At 41.4% G+C, this 21,957-nt stretch overlaps 1 protein-coding gene across 2 annotated transcripts in view; it reads right to left on the bottom strand.

Moving 5' to 3' along the window:
* Nucleotides 1–21,957, bottom strand: part of GON4L (gon-4 like) — a 3,426,849-nt gene that overhangs the window by 1,215,705 nt on the left and 2,189,187 nt on the right. For both annotated transcript variants that reach the window (XM_044080158.1, XM_044080159.1), the window contains one exon: nucleotides 10,756–10,936. In XM_044080158.1, coding sequence (XP_043936093.1) covers nucleotides 10,756–10,936 — 181 coding nt within the window. The remainder of the gene's footprint in view (nucleotides 1–10,755; nucleotides 10,937–21,957) is intronic.

Genomic DNA, 21,957 nt, shown 5'->3' with positions numbered 1-21,957 from the left:
AAATTAGTGCACTTAGTGAAATAATTGCACTTGGCACACAGTAAACTCTTTGAGATAATTGTTCTGTAATAAAGCACACACTGCAAACACTTTGCACACTCTGAGATACTTCAAATGACTCTTGATATACTTTAGTCAAAACGAAATAGCAGCCCATATTACAAAAACATGTCCGTTTACTACAAAAAATGCAGTCACTTTGGTTTTCCATGCTCATTTTGCCCACTTATTGTATTCATTTGACTTCTATCATGCTTGTCACACTTTTCTTGGGCTCGTTTTACTTTTAACGTGCTCATTATGTAAGTCAGAAGTAATTCTGAACACTCTCATAAGCATTTTGAATAACTTTATCAAATATCATGGTTTCAAACATTTTGTTTAATCAAGAACACATTTTGTGCTTTTCGTTTAAGTTTAATCAATAATGTGTTTTGTGCTCTACAAATGTGTTGTATCATTTTCTTTATGAAATAAACCATTTATGAGTTTTAATTACTTGAGGTTCGTTTCTGGCCTTTTAATTGTTTGAGCAGGTTGGGACAACACCATGTCATTCAAGCTTGCCAGTTCTGGAACTGTGTTGTTCAGAAATGTCGCATCTGACACTATGTCCTTCAGACATGACACTTCTGACACCATGATGCTCAAGTCAGGATAAAACCAACGAACAGTTCTGGGTTCAGTACAAGCAGCTTTATTACACACAAACACAGGATCCAGGCTTAGTAACAAACTTAAATAAAATTATAAACAGACTGACTACTGTACTCGTACATGTTAACGCTCTGGCTATTCACTCAAAATGGCACTGCTGCCTGCATGTGTTCTCTCTTTATACGCATGTGCCCTCACTTTGAAATGCTTCTTAAAGACACAAAACATGCTCTCTTCTACAAATCCCATTAAAAAAAAACTCCAGCATCATGGAGATTGTGTTCCCAAAAGACATCTCTTCAAATGGAGCATCAGGACTGGTAGATTCCTCTTCCTCTGGCCCAGAGTCGAAAGAAGAAGGAATTTGAGAAAAATACCTGTTCCCTGGGTCTTTTAAGAGGAGAAGAGGACCAAGGGGAAGCTGGAACAGAAACACACTGAAGAGGTTTCAATGCCATCAAAGCACTAACCAAACCCTGAGTGAAGCCCTGCCACTCACTCTGTGGATTCTTAGAGGCAGGAGAAACATGTTTTTTTTTTTAAATAGGATGTCTGCCTTATAAAACTTGGAAGGCTCTGACCCAGGATAGCATTCAATAACAGTAGTAGGGAATTCTAAAATTTGAGGAACACCCCTAGGCCCCTCGGAAATAATCAACCATGGTTCCCCATGAACGTCCGAAATGGATGTCTGCAAAGCCTCCTTGGATGTGTTTAAAAAGTACAGTTGTGTACACTTAGCAAAAATGTAGATGTTCGAGTGTATTCACTGTTGCAGTCATTACATTTGGGTAATCTGCTGGCAGGTTACCCACAGTCGGCCTGAATTCCAAAGTCTTGGGTCCTGCGTCGGTTGCGGTCTTCTCTTCCATGACATCAGGTCGTCAGGGGTATAAAACATGCAGCCGATGCCATTTTCTTTAGTTTTTCTTGCCCCAGATGTCAGCTGCCCCCAAAAAGGTAGCAAAATTATATAAATATACATGCATCAATATAAACTTTAACTTCATCTACAAGCATCTACAAGCAAATACACCACATAGGTTGTAGAAGACAGAGAAGGAAAGATGAACTTCAGAATGACAGGGGGACGGCGGGAGGGTAACCTGGACTGCAACAATGAATACACTCGAACATCTACATTTATGATAGGTGTACACAACTGTACTATGTTCTTCGTGTTTCACTGTTGCAGTCATTACATTTGGGTAGAATCCCAAAGCTATGGTTGGGAGGCTGGGGCTAAACAGCATTAGGTGCGGCTATAAGGCCCTGCAGCACTGCAGTGGCAAAGCCTGCCCTGGACTTAGAGTAGAGAGGCAAATGGTAATGGTTTGTAAAGGTGTGAACAGAACTCCAAGTAGCAGCCTCTAGAATGTCTTTGGTTGGTACTCCTCTGAGAAAGGCTGCTGAAGTAGCTGCAGCTCTGGTGGAATGAGACATAAATGCCCTTGAGGTTTTACATGGTGTAAGTAGCAGAAACGGATGCAGTGGCTTATCCACTTTGAAATTGTCTGCTTTGAAATAGCCTTGCCTTCTGATCCTGCAGCATATGACACTAGTAATTGCTCGGTTTTTCTTAGAACTTTTGTCCTGCTCAAGTAGAATCTTAGCTGTCTGTGTATGTCAAAGGAATGCAGAATTCTCTCCTCCTTGTTTTTCAGATTTGGATAAAAAGTTGGCAGATGAATTGATTAAGAGCCACACTGGAAACCACCTTAGGCATACAAGCAGGATTTGTCCTCAGAGACACCCTGTCTGGGTAAAATATGATAAAAGGCTCTACAGCCATGAGGGCCTATAGCTCTGAAACTCTTCTTGCTGAAGTAATTGCTAGTAGCAGAGCTGCTTTCCATGATAAGAACTTTAGATCAGCGGTAGCAGCTGGTTCAAATGGAGGCAGGGTGAGCTTTTCAAACACATAATTAAGGTCCCATGCAGGTAATGGTGATCTTCTAGGAGGCCTTAAATTTTTGGCTCCTCTAAGATACTGCTTTAGTAAAGGATGAGAAAAGATTGGTGGCTCTGTATTGTAATAAGCCAAAATGGCACAGGCATGGATTTTGATTGATGAGAAAGATAGGCCTTTGTCAAGCATCTCAGTTAAGTATTATAATATCTGAGGAATATTTGGTTCTGCTGTATCAGTTCCTTGTGCTCGATTCCAAGCAGAGAATCTCTTCCATTTGTCAGCATAAGATTTTCTAGTACTAGGCCTTCTGGCTTCCAAAATGACACCCATCACAGCTTTACTGAGAGGTGTTGTTGGTATGACTACATGATTAGTCATGCTGCCAGGTTCAGAGTCTGTAGTTGATTGTGCAGGATCTGATTGTTTTGCTGGGACAGTAGTTGTGGTCTTTGAGGCAAGGTCCAAGCTGGGTATTGAGCCAAGTTCCTTAGTATTGGGTACCAGAATTGGCGGGGACAGTCCGGGACAATTAATATCATCTTTGGCTTCTCTTGTCTGACTTTTAAGAGGACCTTGGGTAGAAGAGGCAGAGGAGGAAAGGCATAAACTGATAGGTTTTTCCAACTGAAGGATAGGGCGTCCACTTTCCATGCTTGTCTGTGGTAAGTCCTTGTGCAGAATCTTTTCAATTGATAATTTTGAGGAGAGGCAAACAGATCTATGTCTGTGCTCCCCCATTTCTCTGTTATCATGCTGAAGACTTGTGGATTTAGTTTCCACTTGTGAGGATCCATACGGTTTCTGCTTAAATCGTCTACCAGAGTGTTTTGTTTTCCTGGAAGGAATTGAGCTTGAAGATGTATTTGGTAGGTCAAAACTGTGTCCCACAGTGCCATGGTTAATCTGCAAAGGGGGTATATGAGTGTGTGCCCCCTTGCTTGTTTATATACCACATGACTGTGGTGTTGTCTGTCTTTATCAGTAGTTGTCCTCGATGAAATAAGTCCTTGAAGGCTGTTAGGGCATTTTGAACAGCCAGCATCTCTTTCTGGTTGATATGAAGATGCAATTGTTTTGGTGTCCATAAGCCCTGAATGCATCTTCCTGCCATGTGGGCCCACCAGGCATAATCTTATGCGTCTGTTAACGTTTGGCTGTCAGGGGTGGGGGGGGGGGGGTAGAGTGAAGGGCAGTCCCATGTTTTGGTGACATGCCTTTGCCCACCATATACACTCCTGTTGCAGGCAGGGAATGAGAGGAATCATTGTTTCCAGACTGTGTGAATGTTGACTCCATAAACTTTTTAGGTACCATTGAAGTTTCCTCATATGCAGTCTTGCATATGGAATTAGTAGGATGCAGGATGCCATGAAGCCCAGACCCTGCAGAATTTGCCTTGCAGAAGACTGGGTTTTTGTTGCGATCAGTTTGAAGTAAGCAGTCAGTTGCCTTTGCTTGTTTGGCGTGAGGTAAGCCATCTGGGCAGTTGTATCCAAGCTTGCACCCAGGAATGTTATATTTTGAGAGGGTACCTGTTGTGATTTCTTTTCGTTTATTGTGTACCCTAGGCATGTTAGAAGCCTTTTCACAAATGCCAGGTGTCGAAGAAGAGTGTCCTTGTTCTCTGCTTGAATGAGGCGGTCGTCCAAGTAAGTATATATTTGTATACTTCTTTGTCTGCAAAATGCAATTACTGGTGCCAAGCACTTTGTAAAGACACTGGGCGCTGTAGATAAGCCAAAGGGCAGTGCAGAGAATTGGTAATGCATTAAGCCAGCCTTGAATCTGAGGTATCTTCTGCACGACTGCCTTATTGGGACATGCAGGTATGCCTCTTTTAGGTCTAAAGTCACCAGCCAAGCATTCTTGCCCAGCATGGGCAGAAGCTGCTGCAAAGTCAGCATTTTGAATTTTGGAATGTCCAGGTATGTGTTCAAAATCGATAAATCCAGTACTGGCCGCCAGGCCTTGTCCTTTCTGGGTACCAAGAACAGTCTTGAGTAAAAACCTTGTCCTTTTTCCTGTTCTGGTACTGTCTAAATAGAACCCATATCCATGAGGGACTTTACCTGTTTCTGCGCCTCTGCCCATTGATTGTTTTGGCAGATCTGGCCAACCATTTGCCATTGGCAGAGTATGGAAATGGAATCTGTATCCCTGTGATACGATGTTTAGTACCCACTTGTCCTGGGTTATTAACTGCCAATTTTGAGCAAAAAGTGTAATTTTCCCCCTATGGGCGCTTCCAAAAGATAAGTGCTTGGTGTAGGCAGAGGGAAGTCATTGGGATTGCTTTCTGTAGGTTTGCGCTTTATCTCCTCCAGATGTGGAGGTGGAAGTGCCCCATTGCTTTGACCTGTATGAATCTTGTGCCTGGTATCTGGAACCCTTAGGGCGTCTGGATTTGCCCCTTTGAGCTCTGTCTGAAACAGGAAAGGACCAATTTTTTGTAGGCCAGTGTCTACTGAATCTGGGTTGCTGCACTTGTAAGAAGTCTTTAACAGTTTGCATAGACTTAGCTTTGTCTTCCATTTTCTTTAAAACCTCTTCTGCCTTAATACCAAACAGAGAATCATGCTGTAAAGGTGCATCTAGTAATTTAGCTTTGACATGACCAGGCAAATTTTGTTCCTTGAACCAGGCATGCCTCCTAATCACAGATCCAGTAACTGCGGCCCTGCACGAGGCCTCTAAGGAATCAAAACCACATTGCAAAGTATACTTTCCAACTTGTTCAGCTGCATGCAATAATTCCTGCAATTCTTTATTTTCTGCACATTCTGAAATCAGTATCATTTTCTGTTTCAGCAATCCCATAACATGTTGTTGGTACTTAAGCATATGAAATTGACAGTTTAAGGCCCCGATCGCCAAGGTTGCAGATGTATAAACCTTTTTCCCCATCTGTCTAGTGCCCTTAAATCTCTGTCAGAGGGGTAGGATTTTTTGCTGTTGAGGCCTTAACTCCCTTTGGACCCTGTGAAATAGTTTCAGGGTCAGCAGCAGGGTTTCTAAATAAGAATTTATGTGAGTCAGGGACCCTGTAAAATCTGTCAGGCTTACTGGGAGCTGGAGGTAATGAGTCAGGGGTCAAACTTGACTCCGAAAACGCATCATCCACAATGTCTAAAATAGGGCGAATGGCTAAAGGCTTGTGCTGAGGGAGAAGAAGGAAATCTCTGAGCCTCTTTTTTGATTCTGAGAAGTCTTGACTCTCCCAGTGAAAATGCTCCCTCAAAGTATGCAAGGTTTCTCCAAATGAATAATCCTCAGGAGGAGATGCAGATGGAATAGACCCCTCAGCATCAGAATCCTCATACATAGGGAGGTATAGATAATTCCTGATCAGAAGAGGAATCAGAAGAAATAGAAACCTGATCTGAAGATTCATAATCAGTGTCTTGCCTAGGCCTCTTATCTGGAGGGGGATGGGTACCCCTGATCAAGGTAATAAGGTCTTCAGCCATTTTGATCATCTGTTTTTTAGGCACAGAGGCCTGTGCATGTGGCTCATGCATCGTTTTTTTAGTTTTAGAAGTTGCTTTTGTCTTTGGTTTTGCAGCTGTCGTTGGTTTGATATACAAATGTTGAGGTCTGAATACACCCTCAGAAGCTGGTGCCTGCTCAGCTGCTCTGGATCCATCTGAGGGAGATGCAATCAGTCGGTCCAATACCCTGAGTATCTTGCGGCATGCCAGACTCCACACGGGTGTTGGTAGATGCCTGCGACTCGAAGGTAGCGGGCATCAGGGGCTGCAAAAGCACCTCACTGAGTACCGGCGAACCGGTGACTGGCTTAGGAGAAGCTTCGTCATCGATTTTGGATCTCGACTGCCTTTCTCTGTCCTTTTCTTTACGTTTTTTATGTACTCTGGTAGTCATATTGCTATCCGACAACATTTCTGGGTAGTTAAATCTGTTTCCAAAATATTTTGATGCAAAAATATACCGATGCTCAATAGTGCGTTGGTTAAAACTAGCACAAAACCGACAGCCAGGCACACTGTGATCAGGGCCTAGGCAAGGAATACAGTATAAATGGAAATCCTTATGAGGTATTTGCTTCCCACAAGTAATACAATTATTAACTTTTTCTGACATCGGTAAAAAGCAAGAAAAAAAGTTTCCCCAATGGGGTACTTAGCTTTAGTGAAGACTTCGGTTCTGAAACTCAAACTGGAATATTTCAGTAGTCGGCCAACCGGCACTTGCGAAATGCTTCTGCTTCGGGCACTGCGCGGCAAGAAAGACTTAAGAAAATGGTGTCGGTTGCATGTTTTATACCCCTGACGATATGACGTCATGGAAGAGAAGGCAGTAACCGACGCAGGTCCCAAGACGTTGGAATTCAGGCCGACTGAGGGCAACCTGCCAGCAGATTACCCAAATGTAATGACTGCAACAGAGAAACACAAAGAACATCCAGATCTCCACTGACCTCCAACCTGGTCGTGGCACAGGAAATCTAAAATAAAACCGGGAGAACCTCCAGGCATTCACTCACCCAGGGAGAAATGTCTGGTGTAGGCTGGACAGTAGAAGATTGCGGTCTAGGCTTCTTAGCTTTCTTCTTCCCTGATTGCTGTCCCTCACGGCAGGAAGTTCTCTCCATAGTATCTTTAGCAAGAAGTTTAAGCTGCTGATTCTCCAGATACAGTGCCAAGGAAGAAAGTTTACTATGCAAAGTTTTTGGTGAAAAAGCCTGACAGATGGAACAGGCCGTATGGTCATACAAAGCACCACAGCAAAATAGACACTGCTCGTGGCGGGCTTTACTGGGGAATATGTCTCCCACGCTGGCATTTACCCTTCTTGGATGACATGAAACCCCACAAGCAACCAAAAAGTCAAGTGAAAAAGAAATCCCAAAGAGGCACTTATCTGCAACAGCTTGGAAACCAGCAATGGAACGTAGGCGTTCAAGACCAATGATCAAGAGATGGCATTCGGACTGGCAGCAAAGAAGTTCTGAGGATGGTATGTCTGTATGTCACCTTTATGCCCTAAGCTACATAAGAAGCATATGTGTGATGTACGGAATACCTTAAAGCAGCCTAAGGTGTTGGTATACTGGTCTGTCCTTAGAATCCCAAATGTAAAGAATACTGCAACAGAGAAATGGAAAGACATCTGAAAATGCAATGAAAAAGCAGAGAACCTGAGGAATCTTCTGCAGGTGGAGTGAATGGGGATGTGCAGGTATGCATCCTTCAAATCTAGGGAGAACAGAAAAACCCAAGGAAGGATGAAAGCAAGAAGAGTTTGCAATGAGAGCATCTTTAAAGATGATACCCTCAATAAAGATACAGAAGTGGGATAAGTCCAAAATGCGTCTCAAAGTGCCCTCTTTTCTAAGGACCAGAAAAAGTAATGAATAAAAGCTTTTTCCCTAGATGCTGGCGTGGCACAGGTTCTAAGGTGCTCTGATTGAGACCATGTAAAAAAGGAAAATGGTGGTGAATATCCCTCAATGATGTCCCACCAAGACATCTTGGAACCTTGTTGAGTAATGGATAATACCACTTGTCTGTTAATAAATTCCCAAACTAGAATGGACAAAGTCTGCCTTTTTGATCAGGAAAGTTTTGGAATGAGAAGGGAGGTAGGTGGCAGCAAACAGGCAAGTTGTCTAGAAATGGAGGCTTTCCCGACTTGGAATCTCTGGTAGGTTTGTCATGAAATCTTTTCCTGGGCTGTTTTCTTACCCTTTGAGAGGATTTCTGGTCCCTTCAGACAAAGGAAGTAGGCTTAGTCAGGTAATTCTTTGATATCCAAGTAATGATGTGAGCAAGTCCTGCCTCATTTTACCCTTCTCTTACACAGTCTTGAAAAGTTATGCTGGAGAAGGGTAATCCAAAAAAGCCTGGTCTTAACATCCTCAAGGAGGGACTGTAGATGAAGTCAAGTAGACCTAATAACTGAATCAGAAGCAAGAGCCCTGGAAGAGGCTTCCACAGCATCATAGCTGAATTTAATGGAATGTCAAGCAACTTGTGCAGCTTGCTAAAGCAGAAAAATCATGTGTTGCTTTGTATCAAGCATAAAGGTTGACCACGGTCTTAATATCCCCAAAGATGGGCAGAAGGCATTTTGTCATTTGAGTCAGGTAATGACAGACTGACGCTGCCAAGTATGCAACAAAGTCCAGAAGATTCTTTTTTTTTTTTTTTGCTTGGAAGTGTTTGCATTGGTATTTCTTTTGAAAAAGGGATAAAGGATATGAATTACCCAGACATGGTGAGGTCTTACTACGTTTAATACTAATGGCTGCTAAAAAAGCCATCATTAGAAAACGGAAATCAAAATCTAAACCAACTGTAATAGAAGAACTGAATACTGTAAAGGAGATAAAAGGAACTGGGGATGGGATCTTTAGAAAAGAGAAGGACAAAAACAGATACAAAAAAAGAAATACGGGCTAACAGTGAATGTAAGAATAAGGTTCAGGATGAGGAGTGAGGTTTATCGGAAGGCAGGCAGTCAGCAACTTATGGACTGTTGGAGTGAATGATGACTGTCAAAAAAAGCTTGTGTATAAATGCATGAAAATGAAAAAAAAAAAAAGATTGCTGTGTTTTGTTTCCTTTACTATTACTGTATGTATTCCTAGTTCATTGTCTACAGAGCAAGAGTTTAATAAAGGTGTCTACAAAAATACTAAGAGGTCACCCTCATAATTTCAACAATTCTGGTAAAGCTACCATGTGTACCTTGACTACAGGAAAATATGCAGTCATATTTTCTGTATCTACCTTGCTTCTCACTGAAGTACAGTATGAGTAACTAGTCCAGCAATGTCTCAAGTGAGGGCCACAGTGGTTGCTTATACACCTGACTGCATCATAAAACAGAATTTTCTCCGGTACTTATGTATTATCGCAACCAGATTTTTGCGCTAATGCTGGTTGCTTCTGTTTAGGTCAAATAGTAGCACTGCAGTGTTATGAAGGTTAGAGACATGTGTTCTGTAATGTTTTTGTACTTTTAGGAAGGTTTATCATTGAAACAGCTCATAAGATAAGGTTCAAAAACAGGTTTCCCCTTTTACCGCCAGCATCTCCTGTCAATTAAGCGAGTCCCATTCTACTGCGAACGTGTTCCCTCCACATGCTGTAGTCGGTGAAGTAGGAAATCTCTGTTTTCACAGCTGTTTCAATGATGAAGCTACCCAAGTCCACCAAACCTGTTTCTGTCGTACATGATCCAAAAAAAAAAAAAAAAAAAAAAAAAAAAAAAAAAGGTAAAGCCGAAGAAGTAGTAGTCCTTCACCAAAAGGAACTGCTGTACAAAGTAATAAATTCCACATATTGTACGCTAACTCCTGCATTCCTTTCAGCCCAACACATGTACACACACGCAACCACTGCGATCGCTGAATTCAATGCTGGATGTCTTTAAAGGACGCAACCCACACACCTCAAAATTATGTCTTACTAGTTTTTTTTAAAACCCCTACCGATATCCCCAACAGACCTTCTGCCAGTCTACCCTTCGATATCACACTTCAGTGAGGCCATTTCAGTAAAAGTGAAGAAGGTAAAAGAGGTCACAAAACCTGGTTGCTAATACGCAAGTACCTGTTCACCTACTTTCCACATAACACTAACTGCAAAAAAGGATGACATCTGACTCAAATAGAGTCATACAACAATATATGTAAATGTAAATCTGTATACATGAGGATTCACTTCTCTGCAAACCAGAACTGAGATTCAAGAAATTCAAAGGACACTTATACAAATAGGTGGAGGCTAGGAATAAATGCAACTTTTACGGGAAGAAATGGGGAGGAGGGGCAGAACATTCTGCTTAAATGGTGTCTCACATCAAAAGAAAGCATCTAGCTAAAACTGTTTAAAGACCATTAACACAAGTCATCTCAGAATTCTGAGATTCACAATTTCAGTTAGTGAAAACAATAGTAGGACAGTGTAAGTGAAGGCAAACATTTATTAAATGTACGTCAAGAATGAATGACAGCAGTTTGAACAATTCTAATTAAAACACATGCTTAAAAACTTTAGTCCCTGACGAAACAAAATCATCTCAGAATTATGTGACTCTCAAATTTCAGTTTGTTAAAACTGTAAGTATAGGCACATATTTAGTAAATACATTTCCAGAATGAACAGCAGCAGCTAGAACCACTCTTTACTAAAATGCACAGTTAAAACTTTGGTCCCTACCATATTTCTTTGTTGTCTTTTTCTTGGGTGAAAGCTTGATATTAGGCTTGAGGGTTTTGTCAAACTCTTGTATGAGTTCCAAAGCTTCTTTAAGATTACAGGAATGGAATGTAGACTGGAAAAGAGGATTTCTACTTCGGTGGACAAGCTCTGAATTCTCAGCAAAGGCTGTTAACTCTTTCTGTAATGAAATAAATTATTAGGATACAAGTAAACAACTTGCATATTACTTCTAGAACTGCTACACAAAGTACAGCTGTGTTACATGGATAGTGCAACAGAAGTCCAATGGAGTTGTTTGAGTAGTTGAGTAGCCTAACATGCAGAATTACAAAGCTGTGAGGTACGGTGAATCTCTGCCTTATCTCTTCAAGCAGTACTATTCTACCTGCAAGAACCAACAGTCTCTTCAAAATGGTGCTGTACTGATGTGGTGCAATGCATCTAGTTTGCACCTGCAGGTGCTTTGTTCTTTTTTTCTGACTAAGAAATTTGAAAGAAAAAATATGATACCCTGATAACAGATAAACCAAATTAATATGGTACCCTGATAACAGATATACCAAATTAATAAATGAAGCACCATAAAATCAATATGACTATGTAAAGATGCTAATGCTGAGCAGCAGCACGGAAGGGTCAATTGCAACTCCAAAATAAATCCAGAAAATCAAAAAGGGGGTGGTAAATGAAGACATTGCTGCACGAATTATTTCATTCTAACAGACATTTAACTAACAATGAGCTACTCAAACAGCTACATTATCTCAACTTGGCAGTAATTCTTGCACTGTAACCACCATGCAGGTCTCAGACAATATGAGGTGGCAGCAAAGTAAAAATGTGTGGGTTGACTCAAAATAATCACAGATGTTCAAATAGTATGCTTGCTTCTTTACTGCACTAATAGTACAAATGCAACAACAACACAAATGCAATAAACCACAGGTGATTGAGGGAAATATCTAGGGTCATTGTGAGGTTATTTCAATACCAAGTTCATCAGTAGAAGTCTGGCTGTAAAGGAGAGCCTAACCTACACTGTCTTCTGTTCTTTTAGGAGTACAGAGTAAGCATCAAACACTTTTTATCACCCATTAAGTATCCAAAGAGAGGAAGGGAAACTCACAGACTAAATCCTTATCCAGATTCATCAAAAGGAAAACAGAAGCACTAACTACAGAGCTGGTGTAATTGTGCTTAGTCAACTAACTCACATCCCACCTTACATCATAAAAAACACGAATGACAAACTCTACAATGAAAAATGCACAAAGGGCTTACAATTCAATGCAAAGTGCAAGGCAAAGCCCTGATAGACTAAAGCAAAAAGAAAGAAAAGAGGATGGTTAAAACTCCTACTGCACCAGTTTTCCTACTTTTTGAACATCCACTGTTACAGTGAATATCCCAAACAACTTTGCTATATTCATTACAAGTATCACTGCAACTGCACACTGATAATATGCTTGGGAGAGTACTGCAAAAGGTAGGTCTCTAACCTAGATCTCTGTGGTACTTCACACGACAAACCGAGCCAGCTCTCCTTTTCAGATATGAGATTTAATTTGCAGTGGCTGGAGATGATATTTATGCAGGTCTAACATTCTGAATAGATAGAGTTTTTGAAGAAGGCTGCAATACTAGCAGCTACCATTGTAGAACATTCCCTAACCTGTCCTGTCAAGGTTTTCCAGTGGATGTCAAAACAGAATATAATGCAGATGGCAAGACATAAGGATAGTGTCTGTTCTAATACTGGTCTGCCTTTATCCATGGCAAGGACACAAACAACTGGTCAATTTACCTAAAGTCAAAAGACCTGTTTTGTAGTACCTGAGCTTGCCTGTGTATGCGCCTAGAGTATGTAGGATCTTTATCATTTTTATTTTTAGACTTTGGATAAAAATATTGTTAAAGGAATAAACTCATTTAAATAGTATCTAGCCATTTCTAGCATTAAGGAAGGATTACATCTTCAAGGATACTCCTTCCCTACTGAAAACCATGCAAAATGACCTTTACATTAAAGCCTGCAACTCTGAGATCCTCCTGGCTGAGGTGATGACTATCATTTAAAAAAGTCATCATTTAAAAAAGGTTTTCCAAGCTAAAGACTTTATATTGGATGTGTTGGCAGATTCAGAAACAAGAAATGATTATCCTCACAGTGATGAAACTGAGGTCCCAAGTCATGGATATATACATCCCTTCAAGGAGGAGGGAGCACCATGGTGGCAGAAAGTACAGTTGGGTAAAATATTACCATAACAGTAGATATTCTTCTCTTCACTGTTGCAATATTCTTCACCACAGAGATCTCCAACCAAGGGTAGCCCAATGTCCAGCCAGCGTATGAAAGTCTTTAGATCTTGTATCGCCATACATCACACTTATGCTCCCCGTTCAGAATGTAGGAACTAAAGGTGCCATATGGACACAGTTACCCAGAAATTAATTGCCCAAGTAGAGAACAGTCTCCAAAGGACAAAAGAGACTATGCACATCCAGTAGGAGAAAATGCAGATAGAAAAGGGAGACCCTTGGCCAGAAGAGAAACAAAAAAAAAAAAGAAAAAAGAGGGAAGGATGGAAGGAGCAAAAACTGCAACAATGAAGAACAGGACATGTACTGCTACGGTAAGATTTTACACAACTGTACTATGTCCTTCTATATCTTTAGTGTAAGGGAGTACAAAAGCTCAAGATAGGGATTTGAAGGAGGAAGGCTGGGAAAAGCCCTCAACAATGGCTCTTGCAAAACATGCTCTGGCCCTAGAAACCATATCCAGTATGTCATGCTTAGTAAAGGCATGCATCAAGGATGAAACTGGTGTCCAACCCCTTGAAGAAGGAACCAGATGAAGCAACAGCCCTAGTGGAGTGAGCTCTAATAGAAGCAGACAGACATTTGCCATGAAAATAACAACAAAAGGAAATGGCTTTAGATATCCAGGAAGAGATGGTTTGCTTAGAAACAGCCAAACCCAATGTCCTAGGTTGAAAAGAAATAAAATGCTGGTCAGAATGAATGGCCTTAGTTTTATTAAAATAATACCAGAGCTGTCCATGCAGATCCAAGTTATGTAGGACCCTCTCACTAGCAGACCGAAAAGGAAAAAGGAAAGGGTGTTGTACTGCATAATTCAGACAGCTCATTAACCATCTTGACCATAAAAGAAGGATTGGTATGAAGGAGCACCCTTTCCCTGTGAAAAAATAAAAAAACAAAAACAAAAGGCGGGATCGCCATAAGGGCCTAAAGCTCAGAAACCCTCAGAGAAGTATGAGCAAGCTACAAGACAGTCTTCCAGGTGCAATGTTGCTGAGAAGCTGAACCTGCAGGCTCAAAAGGAGCACAAGTCAATTTTTCTAAAACAAAATTAAGTTCCTAAGGAGGAGGAATAGGCTTCCTTGGGGGCCAAAGATGTAAGACACCTTTAAGAAACTCTCTGACTTCAAATCGAAAAGCCGAAGAAGGAATCAAGCGCAGACAGGCAGAAATCGCTGACAAGTGGGCCTTTACAGAAGAACAGGTCAAGTCAAACTGGAGCGACTTACACAAATAGGACAGAAGCAAAGGGCCCCTCACACCCACTGAAAAAGGGTTATGAGCCTGGCATGAAGCAGAAAATATCTTCTATTTGGACATACAAGACTTTCTGGTTGCAGGGTTTCTTGCCTTCTGTAAAACCCTAAGCACGTCCTCAGAATACAGGTGTCTAAAAGGGATCAAAACCCTATCACCCACACTGTCAGTTTAAGAGCGGGCAAGTGAGGATAGATAAGTGACCCCTTGTCCTGTGTAAGAAGGTCCAACCAGTGAGATAACTTGTGGTGATTGCCCCTGCAAAATGCATTGAGGGGAAACCTGTATGGGACAAGACAGTCACTAGCAAGATTTTTGGCAAGTCCAGCTGAAATTCCACAGGCCTCTTGGAAGCAGGGGAAGGAAGGCATAGAAAAACATCCTCCTCCAAGGAAAGGAATGGCATCTGTCTTGCATGCCAAACAGCATGGCACTCAGGGACAGAAAAGAGGGATCTGCCTGTTCAGATGGGAGGCATAAACACCTACCGGAGGAATACCCTATCGATGGACTATGTATATCTCTATAAAGTATCCATTTGTGAGCCTGTCTTTTGGACCTGTTCAAAGCATCTGCCAATAGACTGTGCTCTGAAGGGATATACACCACCTGAAGAGTTAACTGATAACTGAGAGACAGATCTCAGGCCTGAAGAGCCAGCCTGCAGACAATGTAAGACTTTCTGCCCCCTGCTTGCTGACATACCACATCACTGCGGTGTTATCCGTGTAAACCTTCAAAGGGCCTGCAGACAGCATGGGGTGAAAAGCCTGAACGGCCAGAATAAGGGCTCTCATCTCTTTATGCTGACATGGTCTGACTTCTGAAGGGGGAGGGCAAAGACCTTGAACTTTCAGGTGACCACAGGGCGCCCCACACCCCAAGTCTAAAGCGTTGGTGAACAGTTCCTGAAACTAAATAAATATCGGCAGTCCAAATAATAGAAAGCTATATTTATTATTGTTAAGCGCTTTTCATTTACTGTAATAGTAAACTTCTTCAGACGGGTCTGAAAAAGTTTACTATTATAGCAAATGAAAAGCGCTTAACAATAATAAATATAGCTTTCTATTATTTGGACTGGTAATATTTATTGATTTATTTGTAGTTTGTTCATTTTTATTTTTTTAATCTAGTTCCTAAAAATGAACTAGAGGCTGATAAGGCAGGCCAGGGTTGAGGGTAAGTTGCTGAATACACCACTCAAATTCTCATTTCAGATGAGAAAGGAGAGGCACTCTGAAATATAGTGGGTGGCAATGCTGAAGCCAAACTTGACTTGAGGTACAACAGTCTTCCTGCATGTGCAATCTGGCAAGAGGAAGCACTGAAATAGAAAAGGGCATGAATCCCAGGGCTCAAAGAAATTCTCTGTCTGAAATAGCGGACAGAGGAAGAAGAGACTGGAAGCTGTCAAGGACAGAACTTTTGGAGTTGGAAGAGAGGCCAGCCTTGGCACTGTTTGAATCCTGCAACCCAGATACACATGATCCTGACAGAGTCAGGACAGACTTGTGAAAGTTGACAGTGAACCCCTGACTTTGGAGGAGAGATATGGTGAAAGAATAGTTGTGTAAAATCTTACCATAACCATAGATGTCCTCCTCTTCCATGTTTCAGTATTCTTGGTGTGGGATTTTCCGCCTCAGGTGACCCATACGTCAGCTCCTATACAAAAACTTCAGTTTGGCTGTTGTAGTTGCATGGGATGTCACACATAGGGCCATAAACCAGGGACCTTAAATGTGACATCTGCACACACAGAGCTCAGAACTTGAAAGCCCAGCTGGAGTAGAGCTGCCAGTGATGTCAATCATAGGGCCAAGGAGCCATTATGTGTTTAAATTGGTCACAGGGTAGGGTATAACCCCCAAGAGACCTAAGACGGACAATGAGTGAGAGAAAGGATAAGGGGGTTAAGGTGGGTGGGAAGGAATACTGCAACATGGAAGAAAAGGACATATATGGTTATGGTACGATTTTACACAACTATTCTATGTCCTTCTATTCCTATGTTGCAGTATTCTTGGTGTGGGAGAGTACCACAGCTTAGTTGGAAGGAAGGGAGGAGGTAGAAGAGGCTGATTCCACAAAGCCCTGCAGGATTGTTCTGGCGAATCCTGCACGTGCTCTGGAGATATTGTCTAACTTGTAGTGTTTGGTGAAAGTGTGAATGGTTGACCATGTGGCGGCTTCTAGTATGTAGCAGTGTCCAGACTTTTAAGAAAGCTTTGGAGGCTGCCACTGCTTTGGTGAAGTCAACTTTAACTCCCTGTGGGAGTTTTTTTGCTATGGTGTGAATAACATTGGCAAATAGCTTTTCCAACACAACATGCGTTGGTTTGTTTGGAGACTGCCTGGGGTGGAAGGAAAGAAAGAGCTGATTGGATTTTCTTATGGATTTTGTTTTGTCTAGGTAAAATCTTAGCTGCCTGTGTACATCCAGGGAGTGGAGTATTCTCTCACTTTCATTGGTAGGTGAGGGGTAGAAGGTGGGTAGATAAGGACAGATCACTGAACACCTTTGGCACAAAGGAAGTGTTCGTTCTTAATGTTACCCTGTCCTTGTGGAAGGTAGTGTATGGAGGGCAGGCCATTAGGGCCTGTAATTCAGACACCCTTCTGGCTGAAGTTATAGCCACTAGCAGGACTGTCTTCTATGTGCACATTTGCAGAACAGCTGTACTAGCAGGTTCACATGGAGAGTGGGTTAGTTTTTCCAGGATGAAGTTCAAGTCCCATGGAGGTGTGATGGGTTTTCTTGGTGGTCTGATGTGTAAGACCACTTTTAAGAATAGCTTCACATCGAGCCTGGCTAGAAGGGGAGAGTCTAGTAGCAATCAGGCTGAGACTGCTGAAAGTTGGACTTTCACTGAAGAGTAAGACAGTCCCCCTTTACTAGTTGAAACACACAGGCAAGAACTGGGGGGGGGGGGGGGGGAGTCTGAGATGCATGGATCCCTGCCCTTGCCCAGACACCATTTTGAAAATCTCTCCCACTTAACTAAGTAAGATTTTCTTGTAGTAGGTTTCCTGGCCTCCCTCAGGACTGAAAGAATGTCCTCTGAGTAGTGGTGCCTGAACTTATCACCCACAGTGTCAGTGACAACATCTGCACGTGTGGGTGGATGAGGGTTCCCTTTTGTTGTGTCAGACGGTCCACCTTGTGGGGTAACTTAAAAATATTATTTTAAATAAATATAACCAAAACTAAAAATAACAATGGAATTAATACAATTGTTAAAATTATTAAAATTAAAATTAATTTATACTTTCCCTGCTCTGTCAACCAAAATTGCTTTAATACTAATGTATTCATTCAAGCCAGGGAAAATATTAGCCTTCAGCCTCAACTGCCAACTCACTTCCCTATATAATAAAATATTCTTCAAATCACCCCCCCCCCCCCATGGTCATTTTTCACCAGGTCAATAATACCAAATTGGAAACCTTTAAAAGAACTACAAACAGTAGAATGTTTATAAAGGGCACTAGTACCTTTTTTAACTCTAATATCGTTCATGTGTTCATAAATCCTATCCTTTAGTGCCCTTTCAGTTTTCCCCACATAAAAAGACAAACATTGTGTGCAAATAGCTAAATAGACTAACATCTTTGTGTGACAATTACCCTTGCAGAAATGAACTATACTCCCCAGACCATTATTTAATTTTATGGTTTCATTTTTATAAATGTGGGTACATTGTCCACATCTACCACAAGAATTAGTAGCCTTTTTAATATTTCCATAATTACTGTCCCTTTCAAAAATTCTTTTAAAATTAATACCTATCTTGTAAGTAAAATGGGGTCTATTACCTACTGCTTCATGTACTTCCTTATTGGTCTTAAGTATTGACCAATTGGTTTCCAAAATTTTAGTAAATTCTTCAGAAAAAACATTAAATTCAGTTATACAAGTCCCTTGGTAATTTATTTTTTCCTTGTCAGATTCCTCTGTTTTCTTAAAAGGTTTACCCAATAATGACTTGAATTTTGTCCCCCACCCATTATATACTTCTTCTAAAATACCACCAACCAAAACTTTTGGGTACCCCCTCTCAATAAATTTTTCTCCCAAGAAAACAAATTCTTCGTAAAGATCTTTAAAGTCAGAAGTCATCCGTGCTACCCTTACAGCCTGCCCTTTGATAAGGCTCCTTTTTTGGTGAAAGGGGTGATGACTATCAAAGTGTAAATAACCATTACACCATGTCTCCTTACGAAAGATCCTAGACTTAAAACCTAGCATTACTTTACTAACTGTAAGTTCAAGAAAATAATACTATTTTCACCAACAGTATGCGTAAATGATAAAAAATTAGTTGTATTGTTTATATAAACCATGAATTCCTCCAAATGTTCCTTTGTACCTTCCCATAAAACAAAAATGTCGTCCAGAAACCTATAATAACACTTCATATATTTAGAATATGTACTACTGAATATGTGTCTCTCTTCCCATTCCAACATCACATGGTTGGCGTAAATGGGGGCACAAGCTGCCCCCATAGCTACTCCACTCACCTGTTGGAAATATTCCCCTTGAAAGCCTATATAATTGTTGTCTAAAACGACCTCCATTAGTTCCAAAATCAATTGTTTCTGATCTAGAGATGCTTCCAGATGTTTATGTATACTATCTTCAAAAAATTCAAAACCTGCCAATCTTGGGATACAGGTAAACAAATCCTTTACATCTATAGTTAAAAAGATGCAGTTTTCAGACCACATGTCATTGTTAATTTTACCTAAAAAATCCCAAGAATCTTTAAGTATATGATTTGTCTTTGTGACAATACTCTTAATAGTTCTATCAATATAGACTGCCAAGGGATGTGTTTTTGAATGTTTTGCAGAAACAATAGGTCTAAAAGGTGGTTCAACAATAGATTTGTGGACTTTAGGTACACCAAAAAACTGTGAAAAAGTAGGGTTAGGTTGATTTAAAAAATTATTAATGGTCTTGTCTACTCTATTTTCTAACAAATATTCATACAAGAGGGAATCAATCCTACCATAAGCTATTTGTATCTCACTGTAAGATACCAGAGCATATGTATTGGTATCTAACAATGTGTTGGTGAGGAGATTATTATATTCTTCTCGATTAAATAAAAACAACTCCCCCTCCCTTATCGGGCTTCATAATTCTAATATCATTCTGTTTTTTGAAATCTAGTAATAATTTTTCTTCATCTCTACTTACATTACGATAATATCTATCCTTTCTATTTTTATGGTAGGCTTCATAAATCTCATTCAACTTGTGGTGATTGCCCTTGGCTGGATTGAGCAGTAAAGGGAACCAGTGCTGCCTAGGCCAGTAGGGGGTCACCAACAAGAGTTTTGGTTTGTCTCTCCTGATTTTCAGGAGGACTTTTTGAATTAATGGGAAGGGAGGAAAGGCATATAAAAACCTTCCCTTCCATGAAACGCTGAATGCATCTACTCTCCAAGCTAGTGAGGAGTAGGTCTTTGAGCAGAAGGTCTGCAGTTGTCTGTTCTGGGGGGAGGCAAACAAATCTAGTTGAGGTGTGCCCTACCGGTGAACAATATCTAGAAAGACATTCCTGTCCAGCAGCCATTTGTGATTTGGAGATGATGTTCTATTCTACGGGATTTTGTCCTTCTCTTCTACATAATATTATCTTTAATATTAACTATCAGTTGTATCTAAATTGTACAATGCATGTTGGAGCTTTTCTCCCCGGGCCTCCACTGAAAATGGGTCAATTCGGCCCAGTGGACTTCCACGGTAATCAAACTGCAAACAAACAAATAAATAAATAAAATGTCCTGCTGAGGAGGTCTGCTTGTTTGTTGTCTTGCGAGGGGATATAGGATACCTGCAGGGACAAGTTGTCTTGTGAGACTAGGTCCCAGATTAGTAATGTTAATCTGCAAAGGTGGTACGTTTTTGTCCCTCCCTGCTTGTTGAGGTACCACATAACTGTGGTGCTGTCTGTTATTATTTGGAGAACACCTGTTTGTAGGAGTGGAAGGAAGGCTTTCAGTGCCAGAAGGACGGCTGCCATTTCCCTCATGTTGATGTGTTTGCTCTTTAGGGATGGGTGCCACTTTGCTTAAACCCTGTGAATTGCCACTGTGGCTCCTCATCCTAAGTCTGAAACATCTGTATGCATGAACTGATCTGAGAGAGGTAGCTGTAGGGGAAGGCCCAAATTCAGCTAAACTTGCTGAATCTATCATTTTAATTCTGACTGTAGGCAGGGCAGGAGAGTGATTTCTTGCTCTAGTGGATGTTGGTGCCCATACATTTTTTTAGATATCACTGTAGATTTCGCATGTGCATTCTGGCTAGTGGTAGCATGGGGATGGTGGATGCCATTAGACCCAGGGTCCGCAGGAACTGCCTTGCAGTTATTTGCTGGGTCTGCAGCAGGGCTTTGAAGCGGGAGGTCAGGGAGCTGACCTTGTTCTGGGGAAGAAAGGCTTTCACTATGTCTCTTTTGATCCTGCAACCAGAAATATTTTGTCTTGTTCTGGGGTCAAAGAGGATTTTGGGAGGTTGAGGGTGAACCCCAGTCTTTGCAGCAGGCACATGGTGAACTCTAGATGTACTAACAGGGTTTCCTTGCAGTCTGCTAGGATCAGGATACCGTCCAGGTAGGGGTAAATCTGGATCTCTTGTGTTATGCAATAGGCTATGGCAGGCACCAGGCACTTTGTAAATACTCTGGAGGAAGTGGACAAAGCAAAGGGCAATGCAGTAAACTGGAAGTGAGAGGAGGGTCCAGAAAAAGTAAGAATTTTCTGTTGGAAGGTAGAATGGGTACGTGCAGATAGGATTCTTTCAGGTCAAGTGTGGCCATGAAAGACTAGGCTGATACGATAGGGAGTAAATTTGGTAGGGGCAGCATTCTGAAGGTGGGCACTTTTAAGAATACGATAAAGAAGAAAAAGTCTAGAATCAGTCACCATGGTCCATTTTTTTGGGGGACCAGAAACAGTCTTGAATAGAAGCCCTTTCCTTCCTGTTCTTGAGGGACAGGTTCTATGGTGCCCAAGTTCAGAAGGTAAGTCAGAATCTGTGGGAAGAGGTGTCTCTAATTTTTGGGGGGTAAGGGGACATCCTTTAAGGGTGGCCTTTCTTTCCAAGGAGAGGAAGTATCCTTTTTGAATAATAGCCAGAACCCATTTGTCTGTGGTGATGATTTTCCAAAAAGGGAGGCAGTGGGAGAGGCGGGCAGAAAGGGGAAGGAAGGTAAGGCAGTCACACATTGTTGGGGCCGTCTATCTAGAAAGGGGTGTCTAGAGGGGGGCTGAGAGACAGCTGGCCTGGAAGGGGTTTGTCTTCTGGCCCTTCTGTCTGGAATAGACAGGTGGAGCTGAAGCAGGGTTTCTTCTAACAAAGGTTGCTTTGGCAGGGTAATTCCTGTAATATTTAGGAACAGGGGACACCAGAAGATGCTTGATTGTCTTGCAGTTCCTTAGTCTTTTCCTGCAGATTTTTAAATAGGTCTGCTGCCTGTTTACCAAACAGGAAATTATGGTCCAGAAGAGCATCTAAGATTTTAGACTTGAAGTCTTGTGATAAGAGTTCAGACGAAGCCAGGAATATCTCCTGAGTACAGTGGCAGATGCTCCAGA

Source organism: Protopterus annectens, chromosome 8.part0, assembly GCF_019279795.1.
Source record: "Protopterus annectens isolate FY-2018-M chromosome 8.part0, PAN1.0, whole genome shotgun sequence".
Classification (NCBI taxonomy): Eukaryota; Metazoa; Chordata; order Ceratodontiformes; family Protopteridae; genus Protopterus; species Protopterus annectens.
This window is presented reverse-complemented; position numbering and strand designations above follow the sequence as displayed.